The sequence below is a fragment of the Babylonia areolata genome, chromosome 35 (genome assembly GCF_041734735.1).
Source record: "Babylonia areolata isolate BAREFJ2019XMU chromosome 35, ASM4173473v1, whole genome shotgun sequence".
Classification (NCBI taxonomy): Eukaryota; Metazoa; Mollusca; class Gastropoda; order Neogastropoda; family Buccinidae; genus Babylonia; species Babylonia areolata.
The window spans coordinates 21,474,649-21,498,062 of NC_134910.1; the positions used below are offsets into that span (position 1 = coordinate 21,474,649).

The 23,414-nt window shown below is 43.5% G+C and overlaps 1 protein-coding gene across 2 annotated transcripts in view; it reads left to right on the forward strand.

The window, feature by feature from the left end:
* The window catches only part of LOC143277978 (ras-related protein Rab-27A-like), a 113,070-nt gene extending 99,482 nt beyond the window's left edge, over nucleotides 1-13,588 (forward strand). For both annotated transcript variants that reach the window (XM_076582986.1, XM_076582984.1), the window contains 4 exons: nucleotides 4,576-4,682; nucleotides 8,543-8,628; nucleotides 9,896-10,123; nucleotides 13,329-13,588. In XM_076582986.1, coding sequence (XP_076439101.1) covers nucleotides 4,576-4,682; nucleotides 8,543-8,628; nucleotides 9,896-10,123; nucleotides 13,329-13,557 — 650 coding nt within the window. In that variant the 3' untranslated portion in view covers nucleotides 13,558-13,588. The remainder of the gene's footprint in view (nucleotides 1-4,575; nucleotides 4,683-8,542; nucleotides 8,629-9,895; nucleotides 10,124-13,328) is intronic.
* The last annotated feature ends 9,826 nt before the right edge of the window (nucleotides 13,589-23,414 follow it).

The window sequence follows — 23,414 nt, forward strand, 5'->3', positions numbered from 1 at the left end:
ACCGACAGTAAGTAATTCGGATGTGACGACCTCCCCACAGGGTACACAATTTCTTGTAATAAACGTGTTCATGTAGCGATAAATCCTTTTAGCAGAAACAAATAAGTGCGCTTCCCTCCACCCAGCTTTTCCACACGCATGCATAACAAGTGCGAAACAAGCTGATGGAAGACAAGACTCACAAATACACGTAGAGTGATTAAAGACTGGGGAAACTGGAACAGAAAGAGGGGGGGGGGGGGTATGTAGGAGCTATTTTCGGAAAGAGGTGGGTTTTAAGGCCCTGACTTGGAAAAAGAGCTGAGAGCAGGGACGTGACGACCGAAGCGAAAGATGGAGATGGTTCCAAGTGCGAGGTTCCAGAGACAGAGAGAGAACCATTGCCCTTGGTTCTGACCCCAGCGGGTTTTTAATGTCAGACTTGGAAAAAGAGCTGAGAGCAGGGACGTGACGACCGAAGCGAAAGATGGAGATGGTTCCAAGTGCGAGGTTCCAGAGACAGACAAAAAAATCATTACCAGTTCTGACCCACTGGCGGTTCTGTGAACACTGACCACCTCGCCATTCCCCTGCCTGCTGTCACGTGCACGGTGACAGTCCGTAGTGAAGGTGTTTGCACAGGGCAGAAAGCTTCAGTGTCACGGCACAGGGCAGAAAGCTAAGCTTCAGTGTCACGGCACAGGGCAGAAAGCTAAGCTTCAGTGTCACGGCACAGGGCAGAAAGCTAAGCTTCAGTGTCACGGCAGTGTCACGGCACAGGGCAGAAAGCTTAGCTTCAGTGTCACGGCACAGGGCAGAAAGCTTAGCTTCAGTGTCACGGCACAGGGAAGAAAGCTTAGCTTCAGTGTCACGGCACAGGGCAGAAAGCTTAGCTTCAGTGTCACGGCACAGTGCAGAAAGCTTAGCTTCAGTGTCACGGCACAGGGCAGAAAGCTTCAGTGTCACGGCACAGGGCAGAAAGCTTAGCTTCAGTGTCACGGCACAGGGCAGAAAGCTTAGCTTCAGTGTCACGGCACAGGGCAGAAAGCTTCAGTGTCACGGCACAGGGCAGAAAGCTTAGCTTTTGTGTCACGGCACAGGGCAGAAAGCTTAGCTTCAGTGTCACGGCACAGGGCAGAAAGCTTCAGTGTCACGGCACAGGGCAGAAAGCTAAGCTTCAGTGTCACGGCAGTGTCACGGCACAGGGCAGAAAGCTTAGCTTCAGTGTCACGGCACAGGGCAGAAAGCTTAGCTTCAGTGTCACGGCACAGGGCAGAAAGCTTCAGTGTCACGGCACAGGGCAGAAAGCTAAGCTTCAGTGTCACGGCAGTGTCACGGCACAGGGCAGAAAGCTTAGCTTCAGTGTCACGGCACAGGGCAGAAAGCTTCAGTGTCACGGCACAGGGCAGAAAGCTAAGCTTCAGTGTCACGGCAGTGTCACGGCACAGGGCAGAAAGCTTAGCTTCAGTGTCACGGCACAGGGCAGAAAGCTTAGCTTCAGTGTCACGGCACAGGGCAGAAAGCTTCAGTGTCACGGCACAGGGCAGAAAGCTAAGCTTCAGTGTCACGGCAGTGTCACGGCACAGGGCAGAAAGCTTAGCTTCAGTGTCACGGCACAGGGCAGAAAGCTTAGCTTCAGTGTCACGGCACAGGGCAGAAAGCTTCAGTGTCACGGCACAGGGCAGAAAGCTAAGCTTCAGTGTCACGGCACAGGGCAGAAAGCTTCAGTGTCACGGCACGGGGCAGAAAGCTTCAGTGACACATGGTACCCAGTGGAATTCTCTTGATTATTCACACATGCTTGTTGTGTCTGTGAAACTTTTGCACGTTGCTGGTGCGCGCGAATGCAGGTGTGTGTGTGTGTGTGTGTGTGAGAGAGAGAGAGAGAGAGAGAGAGAGAGTACACATTTGCATGTTGTATTTACGTGTGTGTGTGTGTGTGTGTGTAAATATCAGTGCATACTTTTGTGTGTGTGTGTGTCGGTGTATCCCTCATAAGTGTGTATGTGGTTGAATGACGCCCAACGTGTGTGCGTGCGTGCGTGCGTGTGTGTGTGCGTGAGCACACATTTGCATGTTTGTATTTACTTTTGTGAGAGAGAGAGAGAGAGAGAGAGAGCACATTTGCATGTTTGTATTTACTTGTGTGTGTGAGAGAGAGAGAGCACTCATTTGCATGTTTGTATTTACGTTTGTGTGTGTGTGCGTGCGTGCGTGCGTGAGTGCGTGCGTGTGTGTGTGTGTGTGTGTAAATATCAGTGCATACTTTGTGTGTGTGTGTGTGTGTGTGTGTAAATATCAGTGCATACTTTGTGTGTGTGTGTGTGTGTGTCGGTGTGTCCCTCAGAAGTGTGTATGTAGATGTATGACGCCCAACGTGTGTGCGTGCGTGCGTGCGTGTGTGTGTGCGTGAGCACACATTTGCATGTTTGTATTTACTTTTGTGAGAGAGAGAGAGAGAGAGAGAGAGAGAGAGAGCACATTTGCATGTTTGTATTTACTTGTGTGTGTGAGAGAGAGAGAGCACTCATTTGCATGTTTGTATTTACGTTTGTGTGTGTGTGCGTGCGTGCGTGCGTGAGTGCGTGCGTGTGTGTGTGTGTGTGTGTAAATATCAGTGCATACTTTGTGTGTGTGTGTGTGTGTGTGTGTGTGTAAATATCAGTGCATACTTTGTGTGTGTGTGTGTGTGTGTGTCGGTGTGTCCCTCAGAAGTGTGTATGTAGATGTATGACGCCCAACGTGTGTGCGTGCGTGCGTGCGTGTGTGTGTGCGTGAGCACACATTTGCATGTTTGTATTTACTTTTGTGAGAGAGAGAGAGAGAGAGAGAGAGAGAGAGAGAGAGAGAGAGAGCACATTTGCATGTTTGTATTTACTTGTGTGTGTGAGAGAGAGAGAGCACTCATTTGCATGTTTGTATTTACGTTTGTGCGTGCGTGTGTGTGTGTGTGTGTAAATATCAGTGCATACTTTGTGTGTGTGTGTGTGTGTGTGTGTAAATATCAGTGCATACTTTGTGTGTGTGTGTGTGTGTGTGTGTGTCGGTGTGTCCCTCAGAAGTGTGTATGTAGATGTATGACGCCCTACGTGTCTGTGTGTGCGCGCGCGCGCGCGCCCATGTATGTCTCTAGTGCATGTGCGCACGCTTTCACGCCCGCCAGTTGCCACGTGTATTCTCATTGAAACTTGGCTGTGAACGTCAAGAAGAAGAACAAGAAGGAAAAAAAAGGAGTTGAGTGGAACAGGAGGTGAAGAACACTTAAGAGTTGACACCTGCCACACTGTGGTGTGTCACTGAGTCATTGTGTCACTGTGGTGTGTCACTGAGTTATTGTGTCACTGTGGTGTGTCACTGTGGTGTGTCACTGTGGTGTGTCATTGTGTCACTGTGGTGTGTCACTGAGTCATCGTGTCGCTGTGGTGTGTCACTGTGGTGAGTCATTGTGTCACTGTGGTGTGTCACTGTGGTGTGTCACTGAGTTATTGTGTCACTGTGGTGAGTCATTGTGTCACTGTGGTGTGTCACTGTGGTGTGTCATTGTGTCGCTGTGGTGTGTCACTGTGGTGTGTCATTGTGTCACTGTGGTGTGTCACTGTGGTGTGTCATTGTGTCGCTGTGGTGTGTCACTGTGGTGAGTCATTGTGTCACTGTGGTGTGTCACTGTGGTGAGTCATTGTGTCACTGTGGTGTGTCACTGTGGTGAGTCATTGTGTCACTGTGGTGTGTCACTGTGGTGAGTCATTGTGTCACTGTGGTGAGTCATTGTGTCACTGTGGTGTGTCACTGTGGTGAGTCATTGTGTCACTGTGGTGTGTCACTGTGGTGAGTCATTGTGTCACTGTGGTGTGTCACTGTGGTGAGTCATTGTGTCACTGTGGTGAGTCATTGTGTCACTGTGGTGTGTCACTGTGGTGTGTCATTGTGTCACTGTGGTGTGTCACTGTGGTGAGTCATTGTGTCGCTGTGGTGTGTCACTGTGGTGTGTCATTGTGTCACTGTGGTGTGTCACTGTGGTGAGTCATTGTGTCACTGTGGTGTGTCACTGTGGTGAGTCATTGTGTCACTGTGGTGTGTCACTGTGGTGTGTCATTGTGTCACTGTGGTGTGTCACTGTGGTGAGTCATTGTGTCACTGTGGTGTGTCACTGTGGTGAGTCATTGTGTCACTGTGGTGTGTCACTGTGGTGAGTCATTGTGTCACTGTGGTGTGTCACTGAGTCATTGTGTCACTGTGGTGTGTCACTGTGTCATTGTGTCACTGTGGTGAGTCATTGTGTCACTGTGGTGTGTCACTGTGGTGAGTCATTGTGTCACTGTGGTGTGTCACTGAGTCATTGTGTCACTGTGGTGTGTCACTGAGTCATTGTGTCACTGTGGTGTGTCACTGAGTTATTGTGTCGCTGTGTCATTGCGTCGCTGTGTCATTGTGTCCTGAGTCATTGTGTCATTATGTCACTGAGTCATTGTGTCACTATGTCACTGTGTCACTAAGTCACTGTGTCGTTGTGTCATGGAGTCATTATGTCACGTAGTCATTGTGTCACTGAGTCACGGAGTCATTGTGTCACTGTGTCGTCGTGTCACTGTGTCACAGGGGACTCAGGTGTGGGGAAGACCAGTATGCTGTTCCAGTACACTGACAACGCCTTCAACGGCAAGTTCATCTCCACTGTCGGCATCGACTTCAGAGAGAAACGGGTGGTGAGTGTGTATGTATGTATGTATGTATGTTATGTACAGCTAGCCGCTGTTGTGGGGTTAATGCCAGAAAAATGACAGTGCTACATTTTGTACATTGTGTGTTTGTGTGTGGTGGGTGTGTGTGTGGGGGGGTGGGGGGGGGGGGGGGGGGGGGGGTTGGATGTGTTGTCCAAGTGCACTGAGGAACGTGGTGTGTTGTAAATATGGTGTGTTGTACAGGTACACAGAGTGATGTGACATGATGTACAGGTACACAGAGTGATGTGACAACATGATGTACAGGTACACAGAGTGATGTGACATGACGTACAGGTACAGAGAGTGATGTGACATGATGTACAGGTAATTGACATGATGTACAGGTACACAGAGTGATGTGACATGATGTACAGGTACACAGTGTGATGTGACAACATGATGTACAGGTACACAGTGTGATGTGACATGATGTACAGGTACACAGTGTGATGTGACATGATGTACAGGTACACAGAGTGATGTAACAACATGATGTACAGGTACACAGTGTGATGTGACATGATGTACAGGTACACAGAGTGATGTAACAACATGATGTACAGGTACACAGAGTGATGTGACATGATGTACAGGTACACAGAGTGCTGTGACATGATGTACAGGTACACAGAGTGCTGTGACATGATGTACAGGTACACAGAGTGATGTGACATGACGTACAGGTACAGAGAGTGATGTGACATGATGTACAGGTAATTGACATGATGTACAGGTACACAGAGTGATGTGACATGATGTACAGGTACACAGAGTGCTGTGACATGTACAGGTACACAGAGTGCTGTGACATGATGTACAGGTGAATGACATGATGTACAGGTGAATGACATGATGTACAGGTACACAGAGTGCTGTGACATGATGTACAGGTACACAGAGTGCTGTGACATGATGTACAGGTACACAGAGTGCTGTGACATGATGTACAGGTGAATGACATTATGTACAGGTGAATGACATGATGTACAGGTACACAGAGTGATGTGATGTACAGGTTAATGACATGATGCACAGGTACAGTTATGTGACAACATGATGTACAGGTACACAGAGTGATGTGACATGATGTACAGGTACACAGAGTGATGTGACATGATGTACAGGTACACAGTGTGATGTGACATGATGTACAGGTACACAGAGTGCTGTGACATGATGTACAGGTACACAGAGTGATGTGACATGATGTACAGGTACACAGTGTGATGTGACATGATGTACAGGTACACAGAGTGATGTAACAACATGATGTACAGGTACACAGTGTGATGTGACATGATGTACAGGTACACAGAGTGATGTAACAACATGATGTACAGGTACACAGAGTGATGTGACATGATGTACAAGTACACAGAGAGCTGTGACATGATGTACAGGTACACAGAGTGCTGTGACATGATGTACAGGTACATAGAGTGATGTGACATGATGTACAGGTACACAGAGTGATGTGACATGACGTACAGGTACAGAGAGTGATGTGACATGATGTACAGGTAATTGACATGATGTACAGGTACACAGAGTGATGTGACATGATGTACAGGTACACAGAGTGCTGTGACATGATGTACAGGTGAATGACATGATGTACAGGTACACAGAGTGCTGTGACATGATGTGCAGGTACACAGAGTGCTGTGACATGATGTACAGGTACACAGAGTGCTGTGACATGATGTACAGGTGAATGACATTATGTACAGGTGAATGACATGATGTACAGGTACACAGAGTGATGTGATGTACAGGTTAATGACATGATGTACAGGTACAGTTATGTGACAACATGATGTACAGGTACACAGAGTGATGTGACATGATGTACAGGTACACAGAGTGATGTGACATGATGTGCAGGTACACAGAGTGATGTGACATGATGTACAGGTACACAGTGTGATGTGACATGATGTACAGGTACACAGAGTGCTGTGACATGATGTACAGGTACACAGAGTGATGTGACATGACGTACAGGTACACAGAGTGATGTGACATGATGTACAGGTAATTGACATGATGTACAGGTACACAGTGTGATGTGACATGATGTACAGGTACACAGAGTGCTGTGACATGATGTACAGGTACACAGAGTGATGTGACATGATGTACAGGTACACAGTGTGATGTGACATGATGTACAGGTACACAGAGTGATGTAACAACATGATGTACAGGTACACAGTGTGATGTGACATGATGTACAGGTACACAGAGTGATGTAACAACATGATGTACAGGTACACAGAGTGATGTGACATGATGTACAAGTACACAGAGAGCTGTGACATGATGTACAGGTACACAGAGTGCTGTGACATGATGTACAGGTACATAGAGTGATGTGACATGATGTACAGGTACACAGAGTGATGTGACATGACGTACAGGTACAGAGAGTGATGTGACATGATGTACAGGTAATTGACATGATGTACAGGTACACAGAGTGATGTGACATGATGTACAGGTACACAGAGTGCTGTGACATGATGTACAGGTGAATGACATGATGTACAGGTACACAGAGTGCTGTGACATGATGTGCAGGTACACAGAGTGCTGTGACATGATGTACAGGTACACAGAGTGCTGTGACATGATGTACAGGTGAATGACATTATGTACAGGTGAATGACATGATGTACAGGTACACAGAGTGATGTGATGTACAGGTTAATGACATGATGTACAGGTACAGTTATGTGACAACATGATGTACAGGTACACAGAGTGATGTGACATGATGTACAGGTACACAGAGTGATGTGACATGATGTGCAGGTACACAGAGTGATGTGACATGATGTACAGGTACACAGTGTGATGTGACATGATGTACAGGTACACAGAGTGCTGTGACATGATGTACAGGTACACAGAGTGATGTGACATGATGTACAGGTACACAGAGTGCTGTGACATGATGTACAGGTGAATGACATGATGTACAGGTACACAGAGTGATGTGACATGATGTACAGGTACACAGAGTGCTGTGACATGATGTACAGGTGAATGACATGATGTACAGGTACACAGAGTGCTGTGACATGATGTACAGGTGAATGACATGATGTACAGGTGAATGACATGATGTACAGGTACACAGAGTGATGTGACATGATGTACAGGTTAATGACATGATGTACAGGTACACAGAGTGATATGACATGATGTGCAGGTACAGAGTGATGTGACATGATGTACAGGTACACAGAGTGCTGTGACATGATGTACAGGTGAATGACATGATGTACAGGTACACAGAGTGCTGTGACATGATGTACAGGTGAATGACATGATGTACAGGTACACAGAGTGATGTGACATGATGTACAGGTGAATGACATGATGTACAGGTGAATGACATGATGTACAGGTACACAGAGTGATGTGACATGATGTACAGGTGAATGACATGATGTACAGGTACACAGAGTGATGTGACATGATGTACAGGTTAATGACATGATGTACAGGTGAATGACATTATGTACAGGTACACAGAGTGATGTGACATGATGTGCAGGTACACAGAGTGCTGTGACATGATGTGCAGGTACACAGAGTGATGTGACATGATGTACAGGTGAATGACATGATGTACAGGTGAATGACATGATGTACAGGTACACAGAGTGATGTGACATGATGTACAGGTTAATGACATGATGTACAGGTGAATGACATGATGTACAGGTACACAGAGTGATGTGACATGATGTACAGGTGAATGACATGATGTACAGGTGAATGACATGATGTACAGGTTAATGACATGATGTACAGGTGAATGACATGATGTACAGGTACACAGAGTGCCAGGACCGGACGGGTCCATGGGGCGCAGTCAGCGGGTCCACCTTCAGCTGTGGGACACTGCTGGACAGGAGAGGTGGGTACGGAAACACGCACATGCATGCACGCGCACACACAGAGAAACACACGCATGCATGCACGCGCACACACAGAGAAACACACGCATGCATGCACGCGCACACACAGAGAAACACACGCATGCATGCACGCGCACACACAGAGAAACACACACATGCATGCACGCGCACACACAGAAAAACACACGCATGCATGCACGCGCACACACAGAGAAACACACACATGCATGCACGCACACACACAGAAAAACACACACATGCATGCACACGCACACTCACAGAAAAACACACACATGCATGCACGCGCACACACAGAGAAACACACACATGCATGCACGCACACACACACAGAAACACACACATGCATGCACGCGCACACACAGAGAAACACACACATGCATCAACGCACACACAGAAAAACACACACATGGATGCACGCGCACACTCACAGAGAAACACACGCATGCATGCACACACACACAGAAACACACACATGCATGCACGCGCACACACAGAGAAACACACGCATGCATGCACGCGCACACACAGAGAAACACACACATGCATGCACACACACACAGAAACACACACATGCATGCACGCGCACGCACAGAGAAACACACACATGCATGCACGCGCAGAGAAACACACACATGCATGCACACATACACAGAGAAACACACACGTGCGTGCATCCACCACGCACACACACATACTCCTTTCAGAAAGCTGTATACATCATCTAAAACACTCCCCCCCCCCCCCCCCCCCTCTGCCCCCCTCCCTAACGCACCACTCCTTTCAGAAACACCCCTTCTTTCAGAATGCTGTATACATCATCTCAAGCACTCCCCCACCCCCACCCCCCACCCCCCGCCCCCCTCCCCAAAGCACCACTCCTTTCACAAAGCTGTATACATCATCTAAAGCACCCTCTTCCCCCCGCCCTCCCCCCATCCCCAACACCTCTGCCACCACTCCTTTCAGAAAGCCGCATACATCATCTTAACTCTCTCCATACGAATGGCGAAAGAGACAACGTTAACAGCGTTTCACCCCAGTTACCATCATCAAAATATTGCAAGCGGAGTGCTCTAATACTGAAGAGGTGAATGTTGACAAAGAATACCACAATTCTGACGACGGAAGCTAAAGGTTGGGTCATTCAGACACCCACTGGACATCCGAGGGGTCTGTGCAGAGGAGAAGAGAGGACTGGCCGTACTGAGTGAGTGAGCTAAGAAACTCCTCTCCGTTCTTCCCCAGATTTCGCAGCCTGACCACGGCATTCTTCCGGGACGCGATGGGCTTCTTGCTGCTGTTCGACCTGACGAGCGAGCAGTCGTTCCTCAACACGCGCAACTGGCTGACACAGCTGCAGACCCACGCCTACTGCGAGAACCCGGACGTCATCCTGTGTGGCAACAAGGCCGACCTCGAGGACCAGAGAAGCGTGTCGGAGGAGCGTGCCCGAGAGATGGCTGAGAAGTTTGGGTGAGGTTTCACGCCCCTCTGTTGCTTGGTCGTGCCTTGAGCGCGTGCATGTCGGTTTGTGTAAGATGAGATAAGATGAGATAAGATAAGATAAGAATAACTTTATTATCTCCAACTGGAGAAATTTGGTCAGGTGCATTATCACAACATAGACAAGTAAACAACATGGGGACCATAACTGTAAAAGCCAACAACAGCCCCTACAAATATTACGAAGATACAAATGTAAAAAAAATATACATCGTTTCATACATACATCCACACACTGCAGGTAATAACTAGTATTCTTAATGTAAAAACAGAAAGAATTAAGAAACATTATTTGAATATAATTATAAACATAGCCTACTATACTGCACATTGATTATAATAGACAGATAAGATAAGAATAAAGATGAATTGCGGAAAACCACAACCAGATAATCAGCACACACACACACACACACACACACACACACACCCAACCACCCACCCCACACACGCGGATAACTACCTGTACCTGTGTCGCGAGTGGATTATTTCTTTTCTACGGAATTTTGCTGTTCTGATTGGTGTCACACAGTTCGATATGACTGACTGTTATATAAGCATTGCATAACAATAATGATAATAATAATGATGATGATAATGTTGATGGTGATAAAAATTATGATAATAATGATGATGAAAATGATGATAATGATAACAACATCAATAATGATAATAATGGTGATGATAATAATGATAATAATAATGATAATGATAACAATAAAAAGAAAGAGAAGAATGATAATGATGATGATGCTAAGAGTGGTAATGATGATAATAACAATTAAAAAAAAAAATAGAAGAATGGTAACCATAAAATGACACAACCACTACAACAACAGCAACTACTACTACTACTACTACTACTACTAATCATCATCATCATCATCATCATTATCATCATCATCATCATCACAGTCATCATCCTCATCCTCATGATGACAATGATAATAAGAATAGCAACAAAACAACAACAATAACAATCTGCAGTGTGTGATGTGTGGGGGCGGGTCACAGGCTGTCGTACTTTTGAGACGAGTGCTGTAATATGATAATAATAATAATAATAGTATATAATGATGATAATGACAATTGTCATCATCATCACAGTCATCATCATCATGATAATGATAATGATAACAACAATAACAGTAGCAATCTGCACTGTGTGGTGGCTGGGTGATAACAGGCTGCCATACTTTGAGATGAGTACAATAATATGATTAATAATGATAATGATGATGATGATGTTGATGATCATTATCATCACAATCATTATCATCATAGTAATAATGATAATGATGATAATAATGAACATCATCATCATCATGACAGTTACTATCATCATCATGATGATTACTATGATAATGATGATAATAGTTGTTATTATTATTGTTGCTACTACTACTACTACTACTACTACTATAATGATAATAATAATAATCGTAGTAATGATGATGAATATAATAATAATATGAATGATGATGATGTTCATCAGCGTTATCACAACCAATATCATCATCATTATTATGAGGATAATGATGATTATCATTATTGTAACGATAATAATATCGATGATGATGATAATGATGATAACAGCAATAATGATAATAGTAATGATAATAATAACAACAGTAACAATGTGTGCTGTGTGGGTGGTTGGCTGGTCTGGGTGTGGACGACTGACACAGGCTGCCGTACTTTGAGACGTGCACGGTAGTTGAATAATAATCATAATTATGATAATGAGTGGAGTGTTGACCTAGAGGTGAAATTAAATGAAATTATGGTGCTTAGGGCCTCGCCGACCACTAAGCTATTGCCACGTTAATACCTACTGCAAGGGTAAAAAAACAAACAATTAAAACGAGTCACCACTTCAAACTTTCCACTCAAAGTTTAAAAAACTTCCATGATATAAAACCTTCAAATCTGATTAAAAATGTTCACTTCTTTCAAAAAGTCCATCAGCGCCCACGGAGGGACATCACGAAACAAGGTCTTCCAGATCCGTCTAGACCTAACAGGCCTAGAGGTAACGCATCCGTCTAGGAAGTGAAAGAATCTGAGCGCGCTGGTTCAAATCACGGCTTAACCGCCGATATTTTCTCCCCCTCCACTAGACCTCGAGTGGTGGTCTGGACGCTAGTCATTCGGATGAGACATGCACTTAGCACACGTAAAAGAACCCACGGCAACAAAAGGGTTGTTCCTGGCAAAATTCTGAAGAAAAATCCACTTCGATTATGATGATATTAATAACAATCTGTGTGGTGGACTGACTATGACTGCTGTACTTTGAGACAAGCACGATAGTAGAATAACAACAATGACAAAATTCTGTGCTGTGTGTGTGGCTGTGGCTGTGTGGGGTGTGAACGGGCCACAGATTGCCGTACTTTGAGACGTGCATGATAGTAGAATAATTATCATAATTATAATAATGATGATGTTAATAACAGTCTCTGTGGTGGACTGACTCTGACTGCTGTGCTTTGAGACAAGCATGATAGTAGAATAATTATCATAATTATAATAATGATGATACCAGTGACAGCAACAATAAAATTCTGTGCTGTGTGTGTGGCTGTGGCTGTGTGGGGTGTGAACGGGCCACAGATTGCCGTACTTTGAGACGTGCATGACAGTAGAATAATTATCATAATTATAATAATGATGATATTAATAACAATCTGTGTGGTGGACTGACTCTGACTGCCATACTTTGAGACAAGCACAATAGTAGAATAATTATCATAATTATAATAATGATGATACCTGTGACAACAACAATAACAATTTGTGCTGTGTGTGTGGCTGTGGCTGTGTGGGGTGTGAACGGGCCACAGATTGCCGTACTTTGAGACATGCATGATAGTAGAATGATAATCATGATTATAATAATGATGATACCAGTGACAACAGCAATAACATTCTGTGCTGTATGTGTGGCTGTGGCTGTGTGGGGTGTGAACGGGCCACAGATTGCCGTACTTTGAGACGTGCATGATAGTAGAATGATAATCATGATTATAATAATGATGATACCAGTGACATGCATGATAGTAGAATAATAATCATGATTATAATAATGATGATACCAGTGACAACAACAATAACAATCTGTGCTGTGTGTGTGGCTGTGTCTGTGGCTGTGTGGGGTGTGAACGGGCCACAGATTGCCGTACTTTGAGACGAGCGCAGCCACGGGTCAGAATGTGGCCAGGTGTGTGGAGTGCCTGCTAGACATGGTGATGGCCCGTATGGAGCGCTGCGTCGACAAGTCGCAGCTCCCCGCCACCCGCAACGGCCTCAACAACAACAGCCTGCGCGGCGCCAGGGGAGTCCACTCTGACTACGACGCCGCCAATGACGGGGCTGGTGGTGGTGGTTCTTGCCCTTGTTGATGAGAGAGTGGGGTTGGTTGTGTTTTTGTGGGTTTTTTTGTTTGTTTTTTTTGGGGGGCGGGGGGGGGGGGGGGGGGGGGGGTTAAGGGGTGAGTCAGGGTGCTGGGTAGTGGGGTTGATTTTTTTTTTTTTTTTTTTTTTTTTTTACTTTGGTTTTTGCTTATGCCCTTGTGAAGGTGTTGATTTTTTTTTTTTTTCGTCATTGTTGTTGGGTTCTTTTCAGGGGTGTTTGTGTGTGTGTGTGTTGGGGGGGGGGGGGGGGTATTGTTGGGATTGTTTGATTTTTTTTGTTTGCGTGTGTGTAGTGTTGGCCCTGTTTGATGGGGTTTTTTTGTTTGTGTGTGTGTGGGTATTGTTGGGATTGTTTGATTTTTTTTGTTTGCGTGTGTGTAGTGTTGGCCCTGTTTGATGGGTTTTTTTTGTTTGTGTGTGTGTGGGTAGTGTGGGGGTCACTAGTATTGGGGTTGTTTGATTTTTTTAGATTGTGTGTGTGGGGGTATTGTTGGGATTGTTTATTTGTTTTTTTACGTGGGGGCGGGGGGGGGGGGGGGTCACCAGTATTGGGATTGTTTGATTTTTTTGTTTGTGTATGTGTGTGTGGGTAATGTTGGGATTGTTTGTTGTTGTTTTTTTTGTTTGTGTGGGGGGGGGAGGGGGGGTAGTGTTGGGATTGTTTGATTTTTTTGTTTGTGTGTGTATGTGGAGGGGGGGTAGTGTTGGGATTGTTTGATTTTTTTGTTTGTGTGTGTGTGGGGCTAGTGTTGGGATTGTTTGATTTTTTTGTTTGTGTGTGTATGTGGAGGGGGGGTAGTTTTGGGATTGTTTGATTTTTTGTTGTTGTTTATGTGTGTGTGTGGGTAGTGTTGGGATTGTTTGATTTTTTTGTTTGTGTGTGTGTGTTGGGGGGAGGTGGGGGGGTAGTGTTGGAATTGTTTGATTTCATTGGTGGGGTAGATTTCTTTTTGTGTGTTTTTTTTTCTGTTCTTGTCTTTTATTAGAATTTGGAAGGAATTGTTTGATCTTCTAGTTACCGTTGTTGTTTCAGTCTCTGTTTTTTTTTTTCTTTCTTTTTTTTTGTGGTGGGTTGTCAGTATTGTTTGGTTGTTTTAGGGGTTGGGTTTTTTGGGTTGGGTTTTTTTCAGGATTTGGAAGGGGGGATATGACCTTGTTTTGAGAGGATATGTATTTGTTTTATGTGTGTTTTGGGTTTTGTTGGGGTTTTTTTTTGGGGGGGGGGGGTGTTTTCTTTTACATGGCAGGAATGGGAGAAGGGAGAGGGAGTGTGATATTGAGGAAATGGAAGCTTTTTTCTTCTTTTTTTTTTTTTTTTCTATGCTGCCTGATGACTCTCTTCATTATACTCTCTGTACTGGACGTTTGTTTATGTTACAAGAAAAATATTTAAAAAAAAGAAAAAAAAAAAAGAATGCAATTACATACAGCAGTGAAATTTTATGATAATATTAAGAATAGAATGGACTAACGTTTCGCAACATTTCAAAGCACTCACTTGATTATTGACTGATTTATCATATTTTGAAAGAAATCCATGTTTTTTCACAACTGAAATAAAGGGGGTCAGTTTTTCTCATATTACAGAAATTTTACAAATGTGGTCTTCTGTATCCATAGTCACTTCCTAATTGTAGCAATTGAATGGGCAAATACGTGTGCACAGTGGATATCCACTACAGAGTCAGTTTGCATTCGACTTTGAGCCACAGTACTTGCCTAAGTTGATGGAGACTCCATCTTGTCGAGCGAGCAAGCGAGCGAGAAGGGTGACTGTACGCTCACATGTATAGTACTCAAACAAAGGCAGTTTCAGCCACAGTAAAAGTACAGGTGCACTTTTGGGTGACTGTAGAACAGAGCTGTGCCATTTAGTTTTGCACAAAACCATTAACCTATGAACTACGAATTTTTTAACTCGCGGCGTACCACAGTAATGAAGCGTTGTGTGCATAAGGTACGCTATAGTGTACCTTAGTATAGAAAGAGTTAACTCTTTCCATACGAACGGCGAAAGAGACAGCGTAAACAGCGTTTCACACCAATTACCATCATCAAAATATTGCAAGCAGAAGGCTCTTATACTGAAGACGTGAATGTTGACAAAGAATACCACAATTCTGACGATGGAAGCTAAAGGTTGGGTCATTCAGACATCCACTGGACATCCGAGGGGTCTGTGTAGAGGAGAAGAGAGGACTGGCCGTACTGAGTTAGTAAGTTAGTGAAGTTTTATACAGAGAGTAAGAAAGAGAGAAGAACTGATACTATATTGTTTACATTTTCAAGTTTCACTTTTTTTTTCTTGAAAGTTTGCATTATTCTTTTGTTTTAGAGGTAAGGGAGGTTGATTTCTGTTTGTTTCTTGTGTATGTTTTGTTGTTGTTTTTTTAAGTAATAACTTGAAACAGTGTAACAGGGAACAAGACAGGTTTGTTTTTTCAAACATAAGGTAAGAATAGAGATCAAATTAACTACATAACGCCAAGGTTGACGACCAAAACACCTTTGATGTGAAAAGAATCATGAGAAAGCCATGCTTTGTTAAAAAAATTGAAATGAATGTTGTGATTCCATCTGTTGTACTCTATTTTTCATTGTATTTTACTCTTGCATTCATTTCATTTGATATTGTTAATATCAGCTACATTCTGGAATCTTTTATAAGGGTTTGTGCAAATGATTTTGTTATGCATTGGCATGTGGATTGCTTGCAAATTGAAAATTGAATTCCTGTGCGTTCAGATTGTAAAAGCAAGCTTGAATGATTGATTTTGTTATATATTGGCATGTGAAATCTTGACACACACACACACACACACACACACACACACACACACACACACACACACACATACACACACACATATATATGTATATATATATATATATATATATATATATAAATTTGTTAAAACTTGTTTGTTTGTTGTTGTTTTTTACAATTTCACTTTAAAATCCTTTGAAGGATTGTGAGATGAGTTTCAAAGATTTCTGTGGATGACCGTTTTTTGTTGTTTTTTTTTGGGGGGTTGGGGTTGTTGTTTTTTGTTTTTGTTTTGTTTTTTGCTGCTTATGTACATGTATGATAGTTTTACACATTACATTTTTACCTGGCATGTGAAATCCTTTCACCAAATATGAAAATATTTGATTCATAAAAAGATGGGGTTTTTTTGTTGTTTTTTGTTGTTGTTTTTTTTTGGTTTTGTTTTTTTAGATTTTAGATTTTCATTTCTGAACATTTCTTGAAGGATTGTGAGTTGATTTTCTGACATTCCTGTGGATGATATTGCATTGCTGTTTTGTTTGTTTGTTTGTGTTTTATTTTGATTTTTTGGTGGGTGGTTTTTTGTTGTTGTTTTTTGTTGCTTTATGCTGTTTACCTTTTTGTCATTGTAAAAAGTATGATAGTTTTACACATGAGGTTTTTACCTGGCCAAAAAGGGGGTGGGTGGGGGAGGGGAGATGGGGGTGGCAGGTGGGTCTTTCAACTCTGTCTCCATGGGAACAATAAAAAAGGTGATCAGCAGTGCCTCTTACTGCCGACAGTGAAATGTTACAAACTGGGGGAAGAGTTCTCACACTGAAGAGGTGTACCAAAGACGACAGATATAATGCATTTTTTCTAGCGATGAAAGCTACAGACTGGGCCAGTCACTGGTTCAGGCATCCAGTGGGCTTTTGTGTGTGTGGGTAGGGGGCTTGGGGTGGGTGGGTAGAGGGTTTGCGGGGGTGGGGGTGGGGGCTGCAACTCTTACATTCACTTATATGCACGAGTGGGCTTTTACGTGTATGACCGTTTCTAATTCTACCCAAAGTTATGCTCTGTTTTGGTTTGGTGGGGCAAGGGAGGGGTGGGGGGGGGAGTGAATACTGGGTATGTTCTTGTTTCCATAACCCACCAAACGCTGACATGGATTACAGGATCTTTAACGTGCGTATTTGATCTTCTGCATGCTTACACACACGAAGGGGGTTCAGGCACAAGCAGGTCTGCACATCTGTTGGCTTAGGAGATTGGAAAAAATCTCCACCCTTTTACCCACCAGGGGCTGTGACCGGAATTTGAACCCGGGACCGTTAGATTAAACGTCCAACGCTTTAACCACTTGGCTGTTACATCCATCACTCAGTGGACATCAGACTGGGTTTCTGTGGGGGGTGAGGCAAGGACTGGCCATGTCAGAGGGAGCTTCTTCTTCTTCTTCTGCGTTCACTCGTATGCACACGAGTGGGCTTTTACGTGTATGACCGTTTTTACCCCGCCATGTAGGCAGCCATACTCCGTTTTCGGGGGTGTGCATGCTGGGTATGTTCTTGTTTCCATAACCCACCAAACGCTGACATGGATTACAGGATCTTCAACGTGCGTATTTGATCTTCTATGTGCATATACACACGAAGGGGGTTCAGGCACTAGCAGGTCTGCACGTATGTTGACCTGGGAGATCGTAAAAATCTCCACCCTTTACCCACCTGGCGCCGTCACCGTGATTCGAACCCGGGACCCTCAGACTGACAGTCCAACGCTTTAACCACTCAGGCTATTGCGCCTGTCGTCAGAGGGAGCAAAGCTACACAATTTACGCTTTCCTCACCTGACAGACAAAGGTCAGCAAATCACATGTAAGCTGGTATGCCCCCACCCACCCCGTCGTCCCCAGATCCTCTTTCAGTTTATGAAGGAAATCGATGTTTGTTATCAATGATTTGGATTTTACATGGGCTCATTCGTAGGTGGGTGAGATGATCTTCTCATGGCTGTTTTCAATATTTTCAGCTTGATTTTTGTTTTATGTGGACTAAGCAAGACATGAGTAAATTAGGCTTTTTAATTTTGTTTGAATCAACCTTTTTAGTGTTATTCTGTGTTCTGTTTGATGGGGGAAGGTGATAGGTCATGACACTCATCTGTCAGTATTGAGTGCGTGGGGGTCTATGTTTGAAGCCCACTCTCACAAGTTGGACTCGAAAATCGAACTGAATGTCTAGTCGTTCGGATGAGACAGTCAACCGGGGTTCCATGTGCAGCACGCACTTGGCGCACTGAAATAGAACCCATGGCAACAAGAGTGTTGTCCTCTGGCAAAATTCTACAGAAGACATTCATTCTGATAGGTACACAAACATACATGCATGCACTCAAGGCCTGACTAAGCGCGTTGGGTTATGCTGCTGGTAAAGCGTCTGCTTAGCATAAAGTGGTGCAGAGCGTGCGGATTTGTCCAAACGCAGTGACACCTCTCCAAAACCATCCTGCAAGGGACTGTAGAGGGAGGGCGCAGACAGGGGCAGCAGAGAAAGAGCTGGTCCGACAATGTCAAGGAATGGACCAAAATGATGATGCCAGATCTCCTCACGACAACTGCCAACAGAACGGCGTGGCGAGCTATGACATCTTCCTCATGTCTCCCCAATGACCCCAGCGGTCGAGGGAATGAGTGAGTGAGTGAGTGACACCTCATTGAGAAACTGAAACTGTCTTTGAGGAGTTTTGAGAAGTGACAGAATTCTAGCCCTGAAACCATCCCATAGTAGTAGGCTGGGCTGTAAGTAACGTTTGATTCTCTGAACTGCATTCTGCGGGTTACGCATTTAGCTTTCTCCAAGTGTGAGATGAAACTTAGCCTTTTCATTGCTAATACACATCTTAATATATGTGTTTTTGCCTGGAAAGAAAAGATTTGGATATGGGTAGAGAGCATCTTTGATGGAAGCTGAAGTACCTAACAGTCAGTGGGTGTGTTTGATTTCATTACTGCAAAGTCTGCGTGAACAGAAATACAGCAATCCATTCATAACAGAATGTCTTTAAGAATATGTGTCAAAATTATGGATGAATTTTTTTGTGACTGCACATTCATATCAGAATGTCTTCAAGAATATGTGTCAAAATTATGGATGAAATTTGTGAATATTGCCAATGGTTTTAACTAACACAGTTGTGGGTTCGTCTTTAAAAGCATTTGAATGACCATGATTATTATGTCATGAATGCCTCAAAAATAATTGGATCACATTGTCCATATTTGTTTTCACAGCTGTCGTAGTGTAGGTGTTAGAGCTAAGCTTTAAAACTTTATGTCCAAAAAATTACAGCATTTAGTGTTGCCGCAATGATTTTGATACAATCAGGAACAAGGAAGGTTACTGTTATTGAAACAAGTGGATTTCAGTCTCACCAAAAAAACAAACAAACAAACAAACAAACAAAAAATGAACATCAGTAATTCTTTTTTTTGTTGTTGTTGGTTGAATTTGTTTAATTTGTTTCTGAGTATAGCAGACATCAAATGTCTGTCAAAGAGATGAATCCATATTGTTTCATTTTTGTAGATTTGGTTTGAAAATTAACCAAGTCTGTCGGATATGTCAAAAGAAGAACGGTTGCTCATTTGATTGGGACCGGCAATTTGTTTGTACACGATGACATCCGGGAACATTTACATTTACATCTATATTCAGTAAGAAAGCTATAGTGTGTTTTCAGCTTGTTTACTTGTTGTTTGTCTTGTACCCTTGACCTAATTGCCATTTTTTTTGTTGAGGCAAATCTGTGAGGTTCAGAACTGCTGTTTTGATATGTATACATTTTTGTTTGGTCATTTCCTCTGAAAACCACTTTGTGTCACACCAGGTTATTTTATTGTACACATACGAGAAGAAGAAGGGTTGTTTTCTTCACTGACCTTTTTTTTGGTGGCGTTTTTGCACTTGTGGAGCATTTTATTTTGTTTTTATTTTTTAGGCTTTAGATTGGATTTCTTGATAAGCCACATTTGGTTTCAGCTACAAGAAGAGTATATTATGAGTGCATGGGGGTGTAATTGATTGTGTGTCTGTGTGTGTGTGTGTGTGAGTGTGTGTGTAATTTAGGTGAGTGTGCATTTGTTTGAAAAAGCCTGTGTGCACATGCATATGTTTGTGTGTGTAAGTGCATTCTTGCATAGGATATGTCTTGTGAGTGTGTGTATATGTGTGTGTGTGTGTGTGTTAGAGTGAATGCTCAAGGAGGCAACTACACTCATTGACATGTTTGAATGTAGCAAGTTTTGTGTTCATATAAGTCACCAGTTCAAGCAGTTAGAAGAAATCCTTTGTGCATGAAAGTATGACTCTCTTTATATTCTGATATATGAAAAGAAAAAAAAAGAAGAAGAAAAAACAGCTATTATAATGGTGGTAAAGAATTCCAGAAATCCTGACTGTTAACCACTTGTTGCTGGGTCAAGTACCTGTAAAAAAACTGTAGGTGATTTTTTGTTTGTTTGTTTGTTTTGTTTTTTTGGCATGCTGTTGCATGTCGACCTGTTTACACCACTTTTGAGACAGCTGTTTTACCATATACAATGCTTATCCTTTTCCGTGTAGCACGGCTGTGATGTAGAGTGAAGGGTATTGTATACTGTTGTGTCTCATTCATTTTGTAGTTCTCCTCTTCCTCCTCCTCATCTTCCTCCTCCTCCTCTTCCTCCTCCTCCTCTTCCTCCTCCTCCTCCTCCTCTTCCTCCTCCTCCTCCTCCTCCTCTCACACTGACTGTCTTTAGCAGACAGGGCAGCAAAAAGGGGAGCAAAGAATCATACAGATAGTATAAAAGTATATTGCCCATTGTCAAACAAGGAAATAAGCAATATACAAGAAAGAGACTTTTTGTAAGTGCTTGAATTCAAGTCTAAAACCTCGTCAATTGACTCTCTCAGATTTTGGTCCGATTCGCAGACCAATTCTGAGTTGAGCTCTCGGGCTATTATCAAATTCGTTACGGACCAAGTATTCTAATGTCAAGTGCATATGCTTTAGTAACCTGACAGTTAAGCATATAATTTTTGACTGTAGCTTGATGAAACCTTATGTACACGAAAGTGTGTCTTCACAAGTGACTGAGAATGTTGATGTTTTTTGACTTTTTGCATTCATTATCATTTGTTTCGCTTGTCAGTTTAACAACTTCTCTTTTACGAAGTCCTTTAAGTAATTTCCTGTAATTGTATTTTGATTTTTTTTCAAAAATTTCACCCTCATTTCACCCTCATTGCCCAGTTTCCCCCAACCCTCCATTCATTCACATCTCCCACCCCTTCTAACCGATAATACTCAAATGTATTCATAAATACTTTAACAGAATGTCTTCAATCACCGATATGTGTGATGGGACATTAAACAAAATTCCTCCTCCTCCTCCTCCTCCTCCTGTCCTGGTTCAATGTAGTGATCTTTGTAGCACTAAGTTTGCTTGTATTTGAGAATGTTCCTGAGTGTAAGGAGTTCAGCATGGAGTTAGGAACATTCTTAATAATAAGCAAACTTTTTTTTTTTTTTTTTTTTTTTTTTGCTGCCCCATCATCTGCGCCATTTCAGTGGCATTTCTCCCACGCCGCTCATTTAGATTCCCCCATACACGGCCACACCCGGGTTCGTCCGTCGCAGTTCCAGCGTCGGCAGTCCACAGGGAACCATCGATGTTAGGTCCCCTGGAGGCCACACACCAGAGGAGACCCTGCACTGCTGCTGAGTCACTTCGGTGGTGTTCAGTGGTGCCTGTTCTGTTTTAACGTACTTAGGACACCACCTACTAAGCCCCCTGCTAACGACAATAATGGCTTAGTCGCGGAGCCAGACTGAGTGAGCGTCTCTCCCAGAGTGGAGACCGCCACCACGTCCCTCAAACAACAGGCCCCCATGAATCTGCCGACAGTGACGACATTGACAGAACTCACCCCAAGCACGGAAGTGGAGGGGTATCGAAACTGAGGTCACCATTAGAGCAGGGCATGAAAGGCTCTGATAAGCAAACTTAGCGCTGCTGTTTAGTTCGCTCGTGCAACCCCACCCCAGGTCTGACCCCCCCCCCCCCCCCTCCCATCCTAACTCAGTCCCAGTCAGGGCTGTTGTATTTGTATTTCTTTTTATCACAACAGATTTCTCTGTGTGAAATTCGGGCTGCTCTTCCCCAGGGAGAGCACATCGCTATACTACAGCGCCACCCTTTTTTTTTTTCCTGCGTGCGGTTTTATTTGTTTTTCCTATCGAAGTGGATTTTTTCTACAAAATTTTGCCAGGAACAACCCTTTTGTTGCCGTAGGTTCTTTTACGTGCGCTTAGAGCGTTGATTGACTGATTGATTGATGTGGATGCTTGTGCAGCACCTATCCTCGGTCAGACCAAGCTGGAAGCGCTTTAGAAACACCGAGTCATTTGCACAACAGTGATGGATATGAATACTTATCCTCCTATCCTATCCTCCTATCCTCAGTCAGAGACCAAGCTCTAAGCACTTAACAAACATTGAGTTATTTGCACAGCAGTGGTTGGTATGGGTACTGATTTATAGCGCCTATCCTTTGTACTTTATCCTACTGAGAAATGGGTTTGTGCTCTGACACGTGTAAGGAGGGAGAAAGGCTGCCGGCAAGCTGCACTCTCTATGTGCTTGCATTCTTTAGTTCTGGGATGCTGGAAATCTGGAACTGCCAGGCATAGGCGCTTGCTTTTTTTTTCAACATTTTTTATTCAGACAAAGGTTTACAGATACAGAATTAATACGTTTTGTGCATTAGAAAGTATAGGGTAAGCATATAATTAAGTTCTAAGTACTGACAAATCTATAACAGCAAAACAATATATGTTCAATGTCAAAGTTCCAAGGTAGCATTGAAAAGCTTAATCTTGTATCAAACAGTTATAAAGTGCCCATTTTTTCCCCACAAACTTGTTATATTCCATAGTTATGTTAAAGGCATACTTGTCTACTTCACTATTAGGTGCTTGCTTTTGTATACTTGCAGGTCATAACTTTTGTGTTGTGTTGTTACCACTTTGTGTTGTCGTGTCTCATGGTGTG